This window comes from Ranitomeya imitator, chromosome 1 (assembly GCF_032444005.1).
Source record: "Ranitomeya imitator isolate aRanImi1 chromosome 1, aRanImi1.pri, whole genome shotgun sequence".
NCBI lineage: Eukaryota > Metazoa > Chordata > Amphibia > Anura > Dendrobatidae > Ranitomeya > Ranitomeya imitator.
Genome location: NC_091282.1, coordinates 265527536 through 265548924, shown reverse-complemented (window position 1 = coordinate 265548924; position 21389 = coordinate 265527536). Strand labels below are relative to the sequence as shown.

Here is a 21389-nt window from a genome sequence, read left to right as displayed (position 1 = left end):
CTCTGACGTGGCCCCGGAATGTGCACGGCTTGTCCTCACGCTGCTGGAGTTCATCCTGAGGAGGAATTTTTTCCTCTTCGGTGATGAATATTTCCAGCAGCTTAGGGGTACCGCCATGGGGTCCAATGTGGCCCCGACTTACGCTAACATCTATATGGCGGTATTCGAGGACAGGTTCGTGTACAGTTCTATCTTCTGGCGCCACGTCAGAGCCTGGTGGCGTTACATTGATGATATTTTTGTTGTATGGGATGGGGAGTTGAAAGGACTGGAGGATTTTTGGGGGGAGATCAACAGTGTATACCCCGAATTGCAGTTTACCCTTACCCATTCTGTCACTCAGATACAGTTTTTGGACACCTTGGTCTACAAAGAGGGAGGCATGTTGAGGACTGACATTTACATCAAGGGGACTGATAGAAATAGCCTTTTATTGTTTGATAGTAATCACCCTAGGAAAATGGTGGGCTCCCTTCCATGGAGTCAACTCATACGTGTCAGACGCATCGTGTCTGATGAGGAGAGAATAGATCGAAGACTGGAGGAGATGTGTGGAAAATTTCTACGAAGGGGATACCCAAGGACGGTGGTGGATGGGTTTAGGATTAAGGCCCGCGGTATATCACGAGATGGGATTGGTAAGAAACCACCTAATAGACAGCCTGATGTGCGCATCCCCTTTGTATCCACTTATAACTCTGCCAGTAACCAGATTGGATGGGTGTTGAAGAGACACTGGTCGTTTCTCCAACGTGGCCTGCCGGCCATTGAGGGCTTTAGGTCACCACCGATGATGTCGTTCAGAAGGGGGCGGAATCTAAGGGACAAATTAGTGAGGTCTGACGTCGGTTCTGAGAGGACCCCGGTACAACAACTTTTGGGCACAACCAGACTCGGTAATTTTCCGTGTCTGGGTTGTGCCTGTTGCAACAACATGCTGAAGGGTGATGCTTTTCATCACCCTCATACTGGTAAAAAAATCTGTTTGAAAGAAAGGTATACTTGCTTGTCTAATTATGTAATATACATGATTGTTTGCCCATGTGGCCTGGCGTATATAGGTGAGACAACTACAGCAGTCAAAATCCGCATTAGCAAGCATAAAAGTACAATAAGAACAGGCCTGACAGACTTACCAATCCCTAAACATTTTATGGAAATGAGACACTCTGTTAACCAACTTCGCTTTCGGGTCATTGATAGTGTCCCCATGTTAAGGAGAGGTGGTGATAGGGTGCAAATATTAAAGAAAAAAGAGATGAGATGGATCTACACATTGGGGACGTTACAACCAAAGGGTCTAAATTTGGATTTCAATCTGTTATCTTGTGCCTAATCTGGTTTCTACTCCCTTGTGCAGTGAATTCGTCAGTATATGTTTGTTTTTAATAGACATTTGTTTATTTGACATTTTTTATGTCATGTTTTTATTTTTTGTAGACACTGGGACGATCAAAGGCTGATGGAGATGGATCTTCTATTATCGGAATGATTTCCTTTGTAAGAAATATGAATGAATGGATATTCATTGTTATTCCTGTCTCCATTGTGCTATTTGATTGCCTCAGTGTCTAGATAGTTTATGTGGTTTTATTTCACATTTAATGCCGTGTAAATTTACTGATATGTTGCCTTTATGTAGTGGGATTGGTGGGGTTTTCCATATGTTCTGTATTACTTTTGTTCATATGTTATTCCCGGTATGATCTTTGTACATGAGTGGGGTTTTGCTAGTGTCCTCTATGAGGGTTGCGCCTTTTGTATCCGGTTTATAGAATGAAGATTCTTGTGAAGCTCACCCTTACTGTGATGCGCGTGCGCATCACCACCGGTGCCTTCTATGCACCTGTCGGCAGTGCGCACACTTGGTGGCCGCTGCGCACTCAGGATACATGAATGGGCGGCGTCTTCGGATCTGTGGCGGTGTCCGAACATCGGCGTGGTGCGCCTGCGCACACATATGGCGCTTGGGTTCTGAGTGCCTGTGTTGCGCATGCGCGGTATGTCCGGTGGGCGGGTCGCTGGCACGGCCGTGAGCGGTGTCTCATTCAGTGCCTGTGCGGCTGCGCGGATTTATGCGCTTTAATTGGGGAGTCTATTGACCCGGATAGGATATTGTTCTAATGACTGGTGCTGGATTGGGTGACCTCTGCGAGACTACATGGATCGGAGGACACAATTGGTTGATCGCCCCTGGACACATGGACGTACCGGTACCGGATCCTATGATTGGCTTAGTGTCCCTATGGAAACGGATATACAGGAAGGAACACCGTATGAATTCAGGATGAACACAGGATTAACTCTGCATCTGGACGGCGTTTTGTGGTGTTTTATACATTATAAGATTGTTTATTTGTGATACTTGTATATATGGAACATTGATGTCTGTTTTTTCTAGGAGTTATTTATGATTTGTGGGGGGGTGGTGATTGATGGTGATTGGTGCACTATGTGGCACCCTTGCTATTTAAGATGGCTGCCCCTGTTGTATTATATGCTTGATAAAGACCGCATACCGGTCGAAACGTTGCTGGATTATGGCTTTAATAAATTTGTTCTAAGAAAATCTACACCCGGATGGAGCGCTGTTCCTTTTACATTTCTCTGACTATATTGGATCCGGGACGGTTCCCTGGATGTTGAACGGGCGCCCCTATTGAGAGTGCTGTCAGCTGCTATCTATTCTATTGGCTCATCTGCTATTCAGTCAGGTCAATAAGGCACAAGGACTCTACTTATTGGGTTTGTGCCAGTCATTGTCATGTCATTGCTGGCAGCCCATAAGGACAATTAGGCAAGGTCTGCAGTTTTTGTTTTATTTTCATTTTTTAGTTTTAGAATATCTGAAAATATTTTTATGTTTTTGTTTTAACTAGTGGACAACTGCTTTAATGTTCAATATCTTTAAAATACTGTTTATAGCTTGTTTGTGCTTTTTTTGGGTGAAAAATCAAGACCAGAGATGAGCGAACCTAAAATGTATAGCTCGGGGTTCATACCGGTGTCCAGTGCTGAACTCTGAACGCGGACGTCTCCTGGAAGACCTATAAAAGTCTGTTTCCGTAATCCATAGAGAGAGAGAGAGAGAAAGAGCAAGAGAGAGAGAGTGAGAGAGAGAGCGAGAAAGTGAGAGAGAGCGAGAGTGAGAGTGAGAGAGAGTGAGAGAGAGCGAGAGTGAGAGTGAGAGACAGCAAGAGAGAGATTTCCCAGATCCAAAGTTTGGGTCCCCATTGATTCGTTCGGGTTCAGGCTGTGGGTTTTGGTATGGAGTCCATACCGAAAAATTGAAAGACCTTTGCGTGACCATACCCAAACATGAACATTTGCAATACTAATAACTTTCTGGATAAGATTCCAAACATCTGTACCGGGAGCTGCAGTAACATTAGCATCATGGACATGATAAGCTGTTTTGTGTGTAGTTTCCGTGTTTCCTCACATTTCCCCTTGGAGATTCATTCGCTTAATGCTACTACAGAAGCGGAGTCCGTATTGAGCCCCCTATGGGGTTGGCGAGCACCCTGCTGCAGCAACCAGCAACTAGAGAACAGACCAGCAATTCAGCAATAACATTTAACTCCTTGGATATCAGATCTCTCCATAAATATCTGTAAACTCTTCTGTAACCAAGCACAATCATTTCTCAGTGCAATGAATAATTATGAATCACGACTATGAGACAAACTTATTATAATAGAGTAGGATGTGCACTATGATTCAACACAGTGGCAAAGACTTATGATGCCGGGGAGGAAAGGGATAGCAAGAGAAGCCCTACTGGCATTGCTGAAATATTCGTAAAGTCATACATCCAAAAATCTATCCAGCAATACAGATAAATCTAGTCCCCAAAAGAACCCCCCTCCGAGTTAACAAAGTAGTATTACTTGGGAGCATTGTTTCTGCCGACGGTAGGCGGTCTGTCACATTCTGCATGACTTCTCCATGCTGTGTTGATCAATTGAAATTAACACAGCCCAAGAAGTCAATATCATATTATCTTCAGCACAGTGGTTATTTATTCTGCGTGTTAAATTTGTATAATGTGGACGTGATTCTAAAACAAATCTCACAGCGGAGGCGGCTGCCATGAATATGGTAAAGGATCTCTAGTCTGGTGTTGTGTCCTGTGACCATGGAAATTTGTGGAGGCGCTAAACCATTGTCAGTGAACAAGCAGGTGATCACAAAAGCATCTAAAGGTTGTTTTTTGTATAACGTGCGGTACGAAGTTAAGTTACATATAGATTCAGATTTTTTTCATGGAAACGTCATTCTAAAGGTTTGTATCAAGCTGTTTTCAATGGTTGCCTCTAGTGATGAGGGCAAGGGCTCGAGTTTGCCAAGGGTGCTCGAGTATGCACTGAGTATCGCGGGTTATCGAGTGACTGTTCGAGTCCCCTCAGCCATCTGTTTCGTGGCTGTTAGGCAGCCACAAGACATGCGGGGATTGCTCATGTTTGTCAGGCTATCCCCACAAGTTTTGTGTCTGTCTAACAGCCACGAAACACGAGGCATCGGTGACTCAAACATGTCACTCGAGCACCAACGATACTCGGTGCATACACTAACAAACTTATTGTGGGAACTTATCTGCTACGTTCCCACGATGAGCTTTTCATGCATTTTTAACGCTTCAGAAATTCTGCTCCAATTATTAAATTAGGTTACTTGCAGGTTTTTTATTGCATTTCTGTTTGTTTTGTCACTGGAATGCTGCAGATAAGCCCCCGATGTTACCTGAAAGAGAAAAAGACGTTGCATTATACTCACTCAGGGGCGGTCCCGCTGCGGTCTGGGTCCGATGGGTGTCGTGATCCGGTCCGGAGCCTCCCATCTTCATTCCATGACGTCCTCTTCTGGTCTTCACGCCGCAGCTGCGGCGTACTTTGTCTGCCCTGTTGAGGGCAGAGCAAAGTACTGCAGTGCGCAGGTGCCGGGCCTCTCTGACCTGTCCTGACGCCTGCGCACTGCAGTACTTTGCTCTGCCCTCAACAGGGAAGACAAAGTACGGCACAGCCACGGCGTGAAGACCAGAAGAGGATGTCATGGAATGAAGATGGGAGGCTCCGGACCGGACCTGAGACACCCATCGGACCGGACTTCAGCGGGACCACCCCTGGGTGAGTATAATCTAACCTCTTTTTCTCCTCTTTTAGGTAACATCGGGGGCTTATCTACAGCATTACAGAATGCTGTAGATAAGCCCCTGATGACGGAGAGCTTACCTCACCATCGATTTTGGGGGTGACAGGTTCCCTTTAAATAAAGCTGCTTTGTTTTTGATACTTCCTTGTATTTAGCTTTGAGAAAACTTTATTGGCATATGTAGATGTGGATTATATGCATTTTTGATACATTTCCTCAGCAGAAATGCACTAAAAATGCAGGTGCCTTTTTTACCTGCGGAATTCCTGTACCTAATGCAAGTTTATGGGGAAATTCTGCACCGAAAACTCAGTGTACCCGTGAGAGAGATCGACATGCTGCGAATTTGAAAAAGGTCAGTTTATGTTAAAAAGCACAGTGGGCCCAAGATTTCTATAAATCCCATCCACTTTGCAAAGACTGGAAGTGTTTCTGCACTCTGGAATACGTCACAATTAGTGATGAGCGAGTGTGCTCGTTACTCGAGTTTTCAGAGCATGCTCGGGTGTTCTCCAAGTATCTTGGGCGTGCTCGTAGATTATGTTTGTGTCCCCGCAGCTGCGTGATTTGTGGCTGCTAGACAGCCTGAATACATGTGGGGATTCCCTAACAAACAGGCAATCCCTGCATATGTTCAGGTTGTCTAACAGCCGCAAATCACGCAGTTGCGGCGACACAAACATAATCTACGAGCACACCCAAAATACTTGGAAAACACTGGAGCATGCTCGGAAATCTCGAGTAACGAGCACACTCGCTCATAACTAGTCACAATTAGTGGAATGATAAAATTGTAGGCTTATTGTAAACGCGTTTCACAGTTCACCGACTTCTTCAGGACAACCATACATAAATAAATGTTTGGTTGTCCTGAAGAAGGAGTCAGTGGACTCTGAAACGCATTGACAATAAGCCTACAATTTTATCATTCCACTAATTGCCTCGTATTCTGGAGAGCACAGAAACACTTCCAATCCTGTTACTTAAATCTATTGCTTAGTGGAAGCTGTTCCATCTGGTTTTCAAGTGTTGGATCTCTCACAACCTCATAAGGTGAGTGGTTCTACCTTTATTCGTCAAACTTTTAACATGGATAAGACCCTATTGCGCTTTTGCATTTCTTTACACTTTGCTAAAATTGTAGACACTGCTTTTTTGACGCAGCAAAAACACATAGAGTCAAAAACACGCAAATAGGTCATCATGGAAACGCAGCCTTATACTGAATATAAAATCAAAGGAGACTGTCGTAGGCTGGGTTCACACATGTGCATGTAAAATCATCCATTTTACGGTCCATAAAAAAATGATGATTTTTTTCATCTGTATAGTCATGTGTATACAATTGGCATGCAGAAGACTAATCAAGCAAGTGGTGACGTATTTTAGCAAAGTCTAATTTTCACCTGTATATGAAATATGATTTATAAGGTAATTCTACCTGAAATAAAAGTTATCAGGGTACATAATAGTATTGCAGATATCCCTGTTTGGATTTTCAGAATTTTCTAATATATGGAATACCAGACAATTTCCATGACAAAATAAGCTTTCTTTGCCTACCCTGCTTTGTACAAATTGCTTCGATTTGCAGTAAGATTTATTTCATTAGGGCTATGGGCACCAGAGAACCCTCTGAGCCCTGTAGTGGTATACAGAGTCCTTACGGTTAGGGCGCATTCAGACATCCATGAAAATAGGTCCGAGATTGGACTGTAATGTACAGACTGGCTGCGGGTCTCTCAACCTGAGCATGACAGTTTTAGAAAAATATATAATGCTATGAGACTATACGCCATGTTCAAAATTATTATGCAAATTATATTTTTCTCGGATTTTCCTAAATGGTCGGTGAAAATGACAGTCAGTCTAATAAAAGTCATCACCCGTTACAGTGTACATCAAATTTTATTGACGAAACCTCCCAATGATAACAGTATAATCTCCAAAATAAATAAAAACTCAAAATGCACTGTTCCAAATTATTAGGCACAGTAGAACATCTGATATGTTTTAAAGAACTGAAAATGTTCATTTGTTGAATTTGCGGCATTAGGAGGTCACATTCACTGAGCAAAAAAGCTATTTAACTCCAAAACCTCCTAACAGGCCAAGTTACATGTTAACACAGGAACCCTTCTTTGATATCACCTTCACTATTCTTGCATCCATTGAACTTGTGAGGTTTTGGAGAGTTTCTGCTTGTATTTCTTTGTATGAAGTCAGAATAGCCTCCCAGAACTGATGTTATGATGTGAACTGTCTCCCACCCTCATAGATCTTTTGCTTGATGATACTCCAAAGGTTCTCTATAGGGTTGAGGTCAGGGGAAGATGGTGGCCACACCACGAGTTTATCTCATTTTATGCCCATAGCTGCCAATGACTCAGAGGTATTCTTTGCAGCACGAGATGGTGCATTGTCAGCATGAAGATGATTTTGCTCCTGAATGCATGTTTCTGATTTTTATACCATGGAAGAAAGTTGTCAGTCAGAAACTCTATATACTTTGCAGAGGTAATTTTCACACCTTCAGGAACCTTAAAGGGCCCTACCAGCTGTCTCCCCTTGATTCCGGCCCTAAACATGACTCCTCCACCTCCTTACTGACGTCACAGCCTTGTTGGGACATGGTGGCCATCCACCAACCATTCACTACTCCATCCATCTGGACCATCCAGGGTTGCTTGACACTAATCAGTAAACAAGACTGTTTGGAAATTAGTCTTCATGTATGTCTGGGCCCACTGCAACCGTTTCTGCATGTGAACACTATTTAGGGGTGGCCGAATAGTAGGTTTATGCACCACAGCAAGCCTTTGAAGGATCCTACATCTTGAGGTTCGAGGGACTAAAGAGGCACCAGCAGCTTCAAATATCTGTTTGCTGATTTGTCAAGGCTTTTTAGCAGCTGCTCTTTTAATCCGATGAACTTGCCTGGCAGAAACCTTCATCATTATGCCTTTATCAGCACGAACACGACTGTGCTCAGATTCAGCCACAAATCTCTTAACAGTACGATGATCACACTTAAGTTTTCTGGAAATATCTAATGTTTTCACCCCTTGACAAAGGCATTGCACTATTTGATGCTTTTCGGCAGCAGAGAGATCCTTTTTCTTTCCCATGTTACTTGAAAACTGTGGCCTGCTTAATAATGTAGAACATCATTTTTAAGTAGTTTTCCTTTAATTAGAATCACCTGGAAAACTTATTATCACGTGTTTAAGATTGATTTCAGTGATCCATTGAGCCCTGAGACACAATACCATCCACGAGTTTATTTGAAAAACAAAACAATGAAATCTTTATGACACTTAAATCCAATTTGCATAATTAATATTTGCATAATAATTTGGAACACGGTGTATGTTGTATTAACAGAATCAACACTTTTAAAACTCATTTTTTTCTCTGTACACTACTGCGGTTGTGAGACAGAAGCCTTGGTCTAACTGATCATCATCATTATTGTGCAGACACAACATCTGCACTACTGGCATTGTGCATCTATACAGTAAAGACTTCCAGGATCAATGATCTCAATGCCTGTGTGATATTTGGAGCTGTGAAGCCTCCATATGTTCCATCTGACAGCAACATCACTTCAAGCTTTAAATGAACTCTCATTCAGCTGCATCCAAATGTTTTCACTCTTTTTCTGTTACCCAGCGAGATTGGCACTTCTAATATATAATTGCCTAGAATACTACTTCCTGCAATTTGTGCCAACTTCCGTGGCTTTGTCCGGAGCTAATGTCCGGAGCTAATGTCCGGAGCTAATGTCCGGAGATAAGTGACGTCAACAGTGTCCAGTGTCTGATTGGTTGCCGCCTGCTGCGAGCGACCAATCAGAAACGTGCCGTACTGTGACACACTCCGCCCGCCATTTTGGTGTGATTTTTGAATTTTTACCTCACAGCAAGTTTCTACTGCATGGAGGCGGGCCCAGTGACGTTGCTCTTCAAGCTCCTGCCGAATTTCGTCAAAAAAATGATAATACCATTTACCAAAACTATATATATTTAGTTGTGAAGTGGTTCAGTGACATTTTCACACCAATTTTGAACTTTTGTTTGGTGTTTTCTCCATATACTGCCTATTATTTTTGTTCTTTCTTACTATTATTTATTAATTGTATTATTCTTACATTTGAATAAATAAAGTATATATGGATTCTAGACTCCCGATTCTTTAGAATCGGGCTGCCATCTAGTATAAAATAAGCTTTTTTTTCCACAGCTAAGAGAGAACAATATGTAGAACTGGTCATCTTATCTATCACCGGCGAAAGGTTACCAAAGCAAAGTGCCACTTAATGTTCATTGCTGAATGCCATAACAACCTTTCACAGACTACTGCGATACCATCTTTTTTCCAGAAACATCTGATGTAAAAACAGCAGCCATGATGTACATGCTTTTTAAGTTCAACAATTTTGTCAAGTTTTCCAAGAAAATTTTCAATGGAGTAAAATCGAAACTGGCCAGACAAGACATATGTAACACTCTGAGGTCTCTTAGGACTGTGTCCTACCCTGTTCAATCTCTTTAGCACAGATACAGCACTGGTAATATTAAAGTGACCTCAACATACTGTATATAACAATTGGTAAACAGATGAGAGAACTTTTCTTCACTTTTAGACTGTCACAAATATCTGTACAGTTTAATTATTGTTTTATGTTTCTTCTCCCTATCTCTATGGCTAAACTGCAAGCTGTGACATGCTGTCATGATCCAGAATCACCACAAAATGGCTGCTGAATTTCCTCCTTCTGCTTTTATACAGGCTATGATAGTTTCTCCTAATTACCTGTCCTATACCATGTGATGTGAAAGCTGCAATGCAATATGGGAAGCCCGCTAGGCACCGTTTGATGCTACCGGATCCCTCTTTAGCAGATACAATTTTCTGCAATGTGTAAAATGGCAATGGCCATTCTAGGCAATACAAGCAAAGTGATTCACATAATATCCAAAATTGCCGGGTTCAGAGAATTCCTAAAATTTGACACAAATTTAATTTGCATCAAATTGATTCACTCATCTTCAATCAATATTCTTTGTAAATATTTTCTATTATTTATAGGCTGTCATTAAGTCAACCATCACATATTCATTGTTTTCTGTCACTATGCATCAATTTATTATATAAAGTCCCATATCAATCATGATGGAACTAAGAAGAGATCCCACAATTGAAATATAAAATCATTTTTATTAGTAAATAAATATAAAAAGACAGAGAGTAAATTCAAAATCAACAAAATACAGTACTAAGGGACGCCAAACTAATATAGTAACAATGGGCACATAGATGGGGGACGCCAGAAGAAACTGGCGGCGAAACGCGTGTCGGGGTGAAGGGACGCCTGGTGAGAAGCAGCGCGGCTGGTAATATACACCCGTTTGTTCATTTTATATGTTCCCCTTTTCTCTGTTGAGGTTGTTTGCCCTTTTGGCCCATTGTGGCAAGCATAATTGTATCGGGGAGTACTATATTGGTCGGGAGACCTTTGTTTCGGGTGATTTCTATTATATGCTGCTCAGCTTCTGAGACATATGGGCACTGATATCAGCACTTGTAAGGCGTTATTATAGTTAGCCTTCTTCTAGCATATGGTTTATGCAGGTGATTTTTGCATCTATGTGCCCATTGTTACTATATTAGTTTGGGGTCCCTTAGTACTGTATTTTGTTGATTTTGAATTTACTCTCTGTCTTTTTATATTTATTTACTAATAAAAATGATTTTATATTTCAATTGTGGGATCTCTTCTTAGTTCCATCATGATTGATATGGGACTTTGTGTCTTAGTATTGTGGAAGTGCCCTTTGTTATTTGGACATTTAGTGATTTATCAATTTATTATAGTCTAATTTTGCACAGATATGCAAAGTGATGTTCGTTCTTCGTTTTCGAAGATGAACATGACTTCAGGGTTAGTAGTAGTAGTATATTGCACAGCCCACGTGGTATATTGCCCAGTGACGTAATATATTGGGCAGCCACGTAGTATATTGCACAGCCACGTAGTATATTGCCCAGCCACGAAGTATATTGCCCAGCCACATAGTATATTGCCCAGCCACGTAGTATATTGCCCAGTCACGTAGTATATTGCCCAGTCATGTAGTATATTGCCCAGCCACGTAGTATATTGCCCAGCCACGTAGTATATTACCCAGTCACGTAGTATATTGCCCAGTCATAATATATTGCCCAGTCACGTAGTATATTGCCCAGTCACGTAGTATATTGCCCAGTCACGTAGTATATTGCCCAGTTACGTAGTATATTGCACAGTTATGTAGTATATTGCGCAGCCACGTAGTATATTGCCCAGTGATGTAGTATATTGCCCAGTCACATAGTATATTGCCCAGTCACGTAGTATATTGCCCAGTCACGTAGTATATTGCCCAGTCACGTAGTATATTGCCCAGTCACGTAGTATATTGCCCAGTCACGTAGTATATAGCAGAGCCACGTAGTATATTGCCCGGTTACATAGTATATTGCCTAGTGACGTAGTATATTGCCCAGCTACGTAGTATATTGCCCAGTCACGTAGTATATTGACCAGCCACATAGTATATTGCACAGTTATGTAGTATATTGCGCAGCCACGTAGTATATTGCCCAGTGATGTGGTATATTGCCCAGTCACGTAGTATTTTGCCCAGCTACGTAGTATATTGCCCAGTCACGTAGTATATTGCCCAGTCACGTAGTGTATTGCCCAGTCACGTAGTATATTGCCCAGTCACATAGTATATTGCCCAGTAACGTAGTACATTGCCCAGCCACGTAGTATATAGCAGAGCCACGTAGTATATTGCCCAGCCACGTAGTATTTTGCCCAGCTACGTAGTATATTGCCCAGACACGTAGTATATTGCCCACTCACGTAGTATATTGCCCAGCCACGTAGTATATTGCCCAGTCACATAATATATTTCCCAGTCACGTAGTATATTGCCCAGTCACGAAGTATATTGCCCAGTCACGTAGTATATTGCCCAGTCACGTAGTATTTTGCCCAGCTACGTAGTATATTGCCCAGTCACGTAGTATATTTCCCAGTCACGTAGTATATTTCCCAGTCACGTAGTATATTGCCCAGTCACGAAGTATATTGCCCAGTCACGTAGTATATTGCCCAGTCACGTAGTATTTTGCCCAGCTACGTAGTATATTGCCCAGTCACATAGTATATTGCCCAGTAACGTAGTATATTGCCCAGCCACGTAGTATATAGCAGAGCCACGTAGTATATTGCCCAGTCACGTAGTATATTGCCCAGTCACGTAGTATTTTGCCCAGTAACGTAGTATATTGCCCAGCCACGTAGTATATAGCAGAGCCTTGTAGTATATTGCCCAGTCACGTAGTATATTTCCCAGTCACGTAGTATATTGCCCAGTCACAAAGTATATTGCCCAGTCACGTAGTATATTGCCCAGTCACGTAGTATTTTGCCCAGCTACGTAGTATATTGCCCAGTCACATAGTATATTGCCCAGTAACGTAGTATATTGCCCAGCCACATAGTATATAGCAGAGCCACGTAGTATATTGCCCAGCCACGTAGTATATTGCACAGCCACGTAGTACGGTATATTGCCCAGTCATGTAGTATATTAGCCAGCCACATAGTATATAGCAGAGCCACGTAGTATATTGCCCAGGCAAGTAGGAAATTGCCCAGCACAGAGCCACGTAGTATAGAGACTTAAAAAAATAAACATATACTCACCTTCCGAAGGCCTGTTGGAAGTCCTGCTATACTCACCATCCGCCGCCTTTCCCGCTTCTCGCCACACTCCTGGGATCGCTCCATTGCAAGCGGCAGCTTCCGGTCCCAGGGCTGGTGTGAGCAGGACCTATGATGACGTCGCGGTCACATGACTGTGACGTCACGGCAGGTCCTTGTCGCACACCAGCCCTGGGAGCGGAAGCTGCCGCTTGCAATGGAGCGGTCCTGGGAGCGTGGCGAGGAGCAGCAAAGGCGGCGGAGGGTGAGTATAGCAGGTTTTTTGTTTTTTTTATTATTTTTAACATGACATATTTTTACTATTGATGCTGCATACTCAGCATCAATAGTAAATAGTTGGGGACACACAGGGTTAATAGCAGCGGTAACGGAGTGCGTTACACCGCGGGCCGTTACCGCTGCCATTAACCCTGTGTGAGCGGTGAGTGGAGGGGATTACGGAGCGGGCGCCGGGCAGTGAGTGCAGCGGAGTAGGGGAGGGACTAATCGGACTGTGCCCGTCGCTGATTGGTCGCGGCAGCCATGACAGGCAGCTGCCGAGACCAATCAGTGAATGAATAACCGTGACAGAAGGACAGACAGACAGACGGAAGTGACCCTTAGACAATTATGTATATAGATATATATTTGCCTTTTGGACAGCTCAGGATGTGCAATCATTTTGGTGCATTTATGTAACCCCAATCCTTGGAATAGGTCAGTGCTCTCTGGATGTGGACAGGAACTGCACAAATTTACCGAGCTTTTGGGTTCCACGATGTAGCATAGGATTTGCTGCCCGGGTGTGATGGCATCTGTGCGGAGTGCAGAGCACAAGTGACGTCTTGCCACCCCGGCTAATCAGAAGCTGAGCCTGGGATCCCAGAGGATAAGGAAATGTGCGCAGCTGACCTGGACCAAAGAAGCGATCTGCTCACCTATTTAGGACAGGAGAGGAGTATCGATTCTCCCCCACAATTTAGACAAGGTCAATTTAGACAGGCCTTTTCTCATTTATTGTCCTCAAGATGTTTCATATCAATACATTACGTAGAAGGAAAGAATGTTGCACCTAATTGTTTAAACCAGAAAGATTGAATGGAGTATCACAGGTCAAAGTGAATTTCTCCGAGCTCGTTTCTCTATTCCCATCTCCTAGAGTATAATGATGATACATAAAATAAGCAAATAAGGGAAAAAAAATATTCAACTATGTGCAATTTTATTTCAGAGAAATATTCCTGGAAATCCCATAGATAATTGAGTAGAAATATTACAAATAACAATTTCCGTTAAAAGACCGTTACATATTTGATGTAATTTGCTGAATGTAACCAATGGCAGCTCGGCTGGTAACACAAGCGAGGTGATCAGACACAGGAAAATATCTAAATCAGCAAAGAAGGCTTGTTCAAGTGACAGCGGCAGACAGATTTAAGGCAGAGGACAGATACAGCACCAATCCAAGAGGCTTCACTTGTCCAATTAAGAGCTTCCTTCAAGACGGAAGTGAAAAAGAGCTCTCGCATTTCTAAACACACGTGAATATTAGCTGGAGCAGGGCAGTGTGTGTGTCAATAAATCCTGGTAGTGTTCCTAGATAAATGAATATGAAACTGATGAAAACATCCTAGAAGTAATCCATCCAACCATAGGTGCAATATAGTACCATAAAAATGGACAGAAGGCTGGAATTGTGGTCATGCCTCACTTTTCACACCAAAGAAAATTATTCAGCAATTTTTTTTACATATAGAAATGTACAATGGTTTAACGGGGTTGTCCGGACTAAAGCTACAAATTTGCAATAACCCTATGGCGACTGCAGACTCGTGAATCCTCACATCGTGTGCACTGCGGGCTATGAGGATTCTATGGTGCCGCCGCAGGAAGTGGGCAGTCATGTGACTACAAGTATGGGATCTGCATATTTACGCCCACACTTCAAGTAGACTGTTTCCGGCCTCGCTCAATACACTTGCGTTGAGCGAGGCCTCATCCATCTAGTTGGCATGTGACTGGTTGTAGGCAAATCATATACTTGGGGTCACATGTCCACCGTTCCTGGCACCGGCACCGGAGATTCGTCAGGTCAGGGCACGCGATGTGGGGATTCAAAAATCATACTTCAAGCTTAAGATCGGACACACCTCTAAAATTGTAGAAACATATCTGATACTAAATATAAGTGTATGTATTCTCTGCGTGTATATACTCCGGTAGTCCAAAACCACACAGAGATCAATCGGCTACAGTGTGACCATTGTACACCTGGGCATGTCTGGTGTTATTAAGCTAGATTGTATTAAGGCCCTGATGGTTGGTGGAATACTGCTATGGCCAACAGTGCATTCAGCCTGAGTCCTCTTAGTTGGTGGTCCAATTAGCTGTTCATTCCTGGTGGTCAAATGGCATGATGATCTATGATGTCTTGGTGACAAATAATTCGTAAAGGTCTCATCATCCAAAGTGGTTAGAGGAAATGTCATTGGTCATTCCCTGACTGTCAATATCTAGTCTATGGCAGAAAAAAACACTTTGGACCCAATTAATTTTGTGTGGCCTAAATTATAATTACTCCACCTCCAGGTAAAGTTCTTCCCACTCTTTCAAAATGCTGTAGCTGGCTGAGCCTGGCGTAAAAATGGCAAAAGTTACAAAATTGTAGTTTAACTACAAGTTGCGTAAACATTTTGTGACATTTCAAACAACTTTCTTACGCCAGAAAATTGCCAAAAACTTCTTGATGCAAGAACAGTTGGCACGTTATCACAAGTATGCAAATCACATACCTATGGAACACACAATCACACAGGGAATATAGGGGAATCATGACAGTGTACCCTTCACACATTGTCAAGATTTAGCAGTCTGCAGTCACATAGAGTGTCTACAGGCATTTCTTCTGAGGCTGGACAACCTCTTTAATTTGCAATTGACTCTGAGCTAGTAGGTGGGGGTTAGCCACTATGATGTTTCCCATAAACAGCACAACACACAAATAGATAAATTCCTGTTCTTCATTTCTTAAGATACATAGTTACATAGGTGGAATAAAGACCTGGGTCCATCAAGTTACACCTTTCTCCACCAATTGTACATTTCACACACAGAGATAAACAGAAGCAGTATGGAGGAAACTATTCAGCAGTACTGAGGGGTGTAGATGTGATTCCAGGTTTGAAGTATGGTAAAGTCTTGTTAAAAAAAAGTCAGGACCATGCGTATTTCTTTTTCCCTGTCCTCCCACTCACTCTCCTATCCATGTAATAATAATAATACTAATAATAGTATATGTGACCTGACTCATCACTGTGTTGGCAGTCAGTTACTTTGACCAACACCAGATTTTTTTGTCAGAGTAGATGATAAGTTCAGGAGGCAGTGGTGAAGTGTCTCATAAGGGGAGAAACAAATAGATTTTTCTGATAAGTATATTACAAAGTTTCTTAACGAGTTTGTTCACTGCTAAGAGGATGTTGGAGATCAACTGCATCTAATCTTGATCTAATTGCTATCTTGATCTAATCTTATCTTGATCTAATTGCTATCTTGATCTAATCTTATCTTGATCTAATTGATCAGGGGGTTATTTAGAAACTGGAAGCTGAAGATCAATGAAAAACTCAGCAGCTTTTTGTTTTGGGTGTTTTTAGCCGGGTCAGTCCCCGGTGATAAGTGTTACATTGCCACATGCTCCCTGGTGGCCCAGTGGCCTTCATCACTGCACATGTTGTTTCATCGGGGAGGGCTTAGGCCATCTAACACTCCCCTGTAAAATTAGAAACATTTTTAGAATGGAATGATGAAGAAAATCAATGAATAGGTGCAGCTTGTGGGTTTTTTTGGGGGGATCTGAACAATTCTGCACATTTTGGACACAATCACTTAAAAGAGAACCTTGAAATATTGCAATAGAATAATCACAATTGAGTGAAAGCAACCATCTGTCGATCTAAATTTTCTGAATCATCCATCAAATGATAAAAGAATTCCAAAATGTCATAAATGAATATATTATGTCTGGGGGAGGGGGGTGAATAGATGACACTGCTTGAATTATGTGCACGGCTATAGTTTGCATGACCGAAAAAGTGTATTTTTTTCCCAACTAGGTGTATTTCATTCTTTGTAAAAATGGATTGTAAGATTGTAGGGCAGGTAATAATGTCAGGGAGAATCCCGATCCCCGTGTTTTGGCGGTATTAATAATCCAAGTCCTGGTACCGTCAGAAGAGACAGCCTAATGTTTAATTAAAGTCATTATGTGAAACTCTTCTGTTTTTTTCTCTTGAGGGGAAAATAAACTGACAAAGCAGAATGGACCCCACAGAATATGAGAGATGGCACGTTAATAAGTGAAACACGTCCGGGGGGCGCGATACGGTGTAACGTAAAATGCGAGGGTCCGTAATAAACTGTGAAGACATTGTGGAGGGAGATGTTTGGGTTGATCCTACATTACCACTTGTCTAATTAAAAGAAATAACTGGTTTCTGGGATTTAGCTTGTGAGAACCACATCCTTCGAAAAGCTTTAATCCTGCAGTTCAGCAGACAAAACCCAGAGAGGGATTGCAGAGCGGACGAGGGGGGCCGGGACCACTCAATTAAGGCTCTCTTGGAGCTCAGGCATGCTGACATTGTAGGAAGTTTGCAGGGTCTTTCAGAAGAGCCCGTGAAGTATAAAATCACAGACAGCGTTCCCGGCAGGAAATTAATATCTTACCCTTTTATCTCAATGAGCCAGAATCAGGACCTCTCGCCAGCTGCTGCCGGTGTGGGGGCATCCGGGCACAATCGCTGGTCTCCGAGCAGATCTGAGCTCCTGCAGCGAGATGCTCTCACAATGCTCAATTGTTTCCCGGGGAAATCTTTCTCAAATATTAAGGGATCTTACAAATGTGGTACCTTCCTCCAAAGTAACCCTTTTATTATTATTTATTCGTATTTATTGCATTTATTCCATGGCGCTTTACCATATATACTACAATAATGGAAATAAGCATGATATTAATTTATTAATTTACTATGCAAGAATTTTGTGAACCCAGAAGGCTCCAAGTAAAGTGTTCTAACAATAAATAAGAATAATAAGAATAAATAATAAGAAAACGCTTAGTTTGGGAAGAAGGTATGTTGGGCCACATTTTTAAGATCCCTCAATTTGTAAGAAATATATAATATATATATATATATATATATATATATATATATATATATATAAACAGCAGTACTTGTGCTAAATGACAAACTCAGAGCCCCTTTTCTGGCAAGCTTGGCGCGACTCTGTACATATAAATCATAGTGGTATAAGACCCTAGTTTTCCTGTGATAACCTTGGAACTGTTGTATCCTCTTTGGTACTTATAAGGAAAATATGATTTAAAATTAGCAATTCCGAAAAAAAAAACTAAGTGCGGAGGGTTTTATCACTTATTGATTTACTGTACAGGATAAATGTAATATATTCCCAAACAATACCAGAAAGGCATACATTAGATCCTGCATATTTTATGGAAGAGTTAAGCGTCACAAGACGATCCTATAACTGCAGCAGTTTGGGATTTAAAGGACCCCTATTCCTTCGTGTGGCTAATGATGAGACCAAACTACTGGACAAGATCTGGGTTGAGTAAGAAGCTGGCAGTGATGACTGCCAGCGATGTGCCACGCTCTTGTAGATGTAACTCATTGAATAAATCACACTCACATTCTCCAGCACAACACACTGTCCCCTGCACAAGGTGAGGAGCCCAGAGGTGGCCTTACTGGGGTGTCCCAGCTGGGGGTCAGACAGCTTCCATGTCGCCCCCATTCTGGCCATAGTCTTCTGGGTCTGATTGGTTCTTGATGGATGTTAGAGTGATCGTGAATCAATGGCATGAAAAGGAATCATTCAGATTTACAGTGCCTACTTTGTGAATATGCTCATGGCACACACACAGCCAGGTCACAGGCGCAGACACCACATTACTGTGCTGGTCCTGGCATTCAGTGGGTTTTCATGGCTTCCAATAAGATGTGATTTCCTGCACCACAGAGCGCTCCTGGCGAGTTCAGGCTGTCTCTGCGGATCAGCGCACGCTATACTCAGTGTGGATGTATATATATCGGCAGATGGACTCCCACATACATGATCCTGAGCTGAACGGACACGACTGGCTCTTTAAATTACATTCTGAATAGCTGCTTGAACACAGTTCTACCTATTTGGGACAGGAATATGACAAAATGGTGTCTCTGTGTCCCCTCAGGATGCAAACTTGGAGAAATGGTGTCTTCAAGTGCCATGGGAAAAAAAAAGGCTGGCAGGGGATTTAACCATGCTCAACAATAAGCACTCTCTTATCTGTAATCCCCTGAGGTCATAGGAACCCACCAAGGCATGCCAACAGGAGCGGGATCTAAAGATGCCACTTGTCTAACATCATCCTCTGGTGGCGTCCTGTCCCTGAGAAAGCGCCATCATTAGGAAGCCACTTGGCACCGACATGTAGGGGGGCACTGGGTCCTCTGTGGATTGTTTGTCAAAGTGGAAGAATAGTTCTGTGATTGGGGAAGAGTTAGAAAGTTGCCAGCGACATCCAGAATACTTGTAATTACAGGGTTTCTATTAGTTACATACAACATAGAAGCCACAAGTACTTATCTAGTGTCTATTCCATCTATTGTCTATCTATCTCTCTATCATCTATCTATTATCTATCTATCTATCCATTATCTATCTATCTATCTATCTATCTATCTATCCATTATCTATCTATCTATCTATCTATCTATCTATCTATCTATCCATTATCTATCTATCTATTATCTATCTATCTATCTCTCTCTCTATCTATTATCTATCCCATATCTATCTATTATCTATATATCTATCTATCTATCTATTATCTATCCCATATCTATCTATCTCTCTCTCTATCTATCTATCTATTATCTATCCCATATCTATCTATTATCTATCTATTTATCTAATATCTATCTATCCCATTTCTATCTATCATCTATCTATTATCTATTATCTATCCCATATCTATCTATCTATCTATCTATCTATTTATCTATCTATCTTTCTATCTATTATCTATTATCTATCCCATATCTATCTATCTATTGTCTATCTATCTATCTATCTATCTATCTATCTATCTATTATCTATTATCTATCCCATATCTATCTATCATCTATCTATCATCTATCTATCCATCTATTTATCCTACCCATCACTAAACAGATAACATTTACAATCTTTTATTAGTAAATTTCAATACGTTAACTATACGCTGCATCTATCTATATATACAGTATATATATATCTCCTATCTATCTAATCGATCATATACATCACTATATAGCAGCTGTAGATAATTATCCATTCATTTATTATCCATCCATCATCCATCCCCTGGCAGTAGTCCTCTTGTAGCAGCCCACATCACTAAGTACTTAGCCCACAGCACAGACCTGGGTGGCAGAGGCTTCCTGCCCTGTGCCCAATACTCAGTATGACTTCCATGTAGCCCATACAATGAAGCCTTACAGCCGGAGCATTTGTGCCCTACAAGGAGTACTGAGATTGACTGGCTCCATCTAGCTGCCTGGCAGATATAGGGCAAGGCTGGCATCCCCATGGCTTACCTCTGCAGAGCAGCATCCCCAGTGTGAGCAGTGCGGCCAGGCTCCGGTGCAGGGGGCACTGATACCATCCCGGGGGGCCCATAGCTGCTCCCAGCACGCCGATCACATGGACGATGAGGCTGCCAGGCTACTGGTGACCATGGGAGGTGCCTCAACTGCTCCAGGCTCCCAGCGATCAAGTTCCCAGGTAGGTGCTGCTGGGGAATCACAGCACAGCAGAGAGCCAGGTGTCCTGGGGGCCGCTCTGCCCGATCATGCCTGCTCCAGAGCTCGCTGCAGCCGATCCTGCCCCCTATGCCCTCATGCCCCAGCCTGTCAGTACTTGTAGAGTGTCACAGATGAGGGCAGATCCCCAAGAGTCAGAACTTTGTGTGTTCTCCATCTGGAGCAGATGCTGGTGGTCGCGCAGCTCGTCCCTCCCCGATCTGGTCCTCATCTCCTTCCCCAAACACAAGAACTCTTCCCATTTCATAGTAAAAAGCATGGAGGGCTGGGCGTGATGAGTGACAGCGGCGAGAGCCAACCAGGAGCGGAGCCCGGCCGGTGGGCGTGGCCTCTGGGCACAGACTTGTGGATGTGTTCATTCAGTCCAGCGATCGCAGAGTGAGCGGGGGTTAACCTCTTCACTGCTGGAAGGCTCCTGCTTAACCCCCTGATGACTGGCACTGACTATTTTACTTGCAGATGAGATTCTTTTCTTTTTCACCAGTTTCTTACGCACAAGAAAGATATTGGAGATTTACAAGTTAAGTAACCATGGAAACTTCTTATTAATCACGAATTAGTGTTAATCAAGAGATGAAAGAAGCTGAGAAGCCCCAAATGGGCAAAAAGT

General features: G+C 42.4%; 1 protein-coding gene across 1 annotated transcript in view; it reads right to left on the bottom strand.

Moving 5' to 3' along the window:
- Positions 1-21000, bottom strand: part of TMEM132C (transmembrane protein 132C) — a 1168692-nt gene extending 1147692 nt beyond the window's left edge. The window contains exon 1 of the mRNA XM_069756040.1: positions 20555-21000. Within this exon, the coding sequence (XP_069612141.1) occupies positions 20555-20636 (82 nt within the window). The 5' untranslated portion in view covers positions 20637-21000. The remainder of the gene's footprint in view (positions 1-20554) is intronic.
- Positions 21001-21389: the final 389 nt, after the last annotated feature.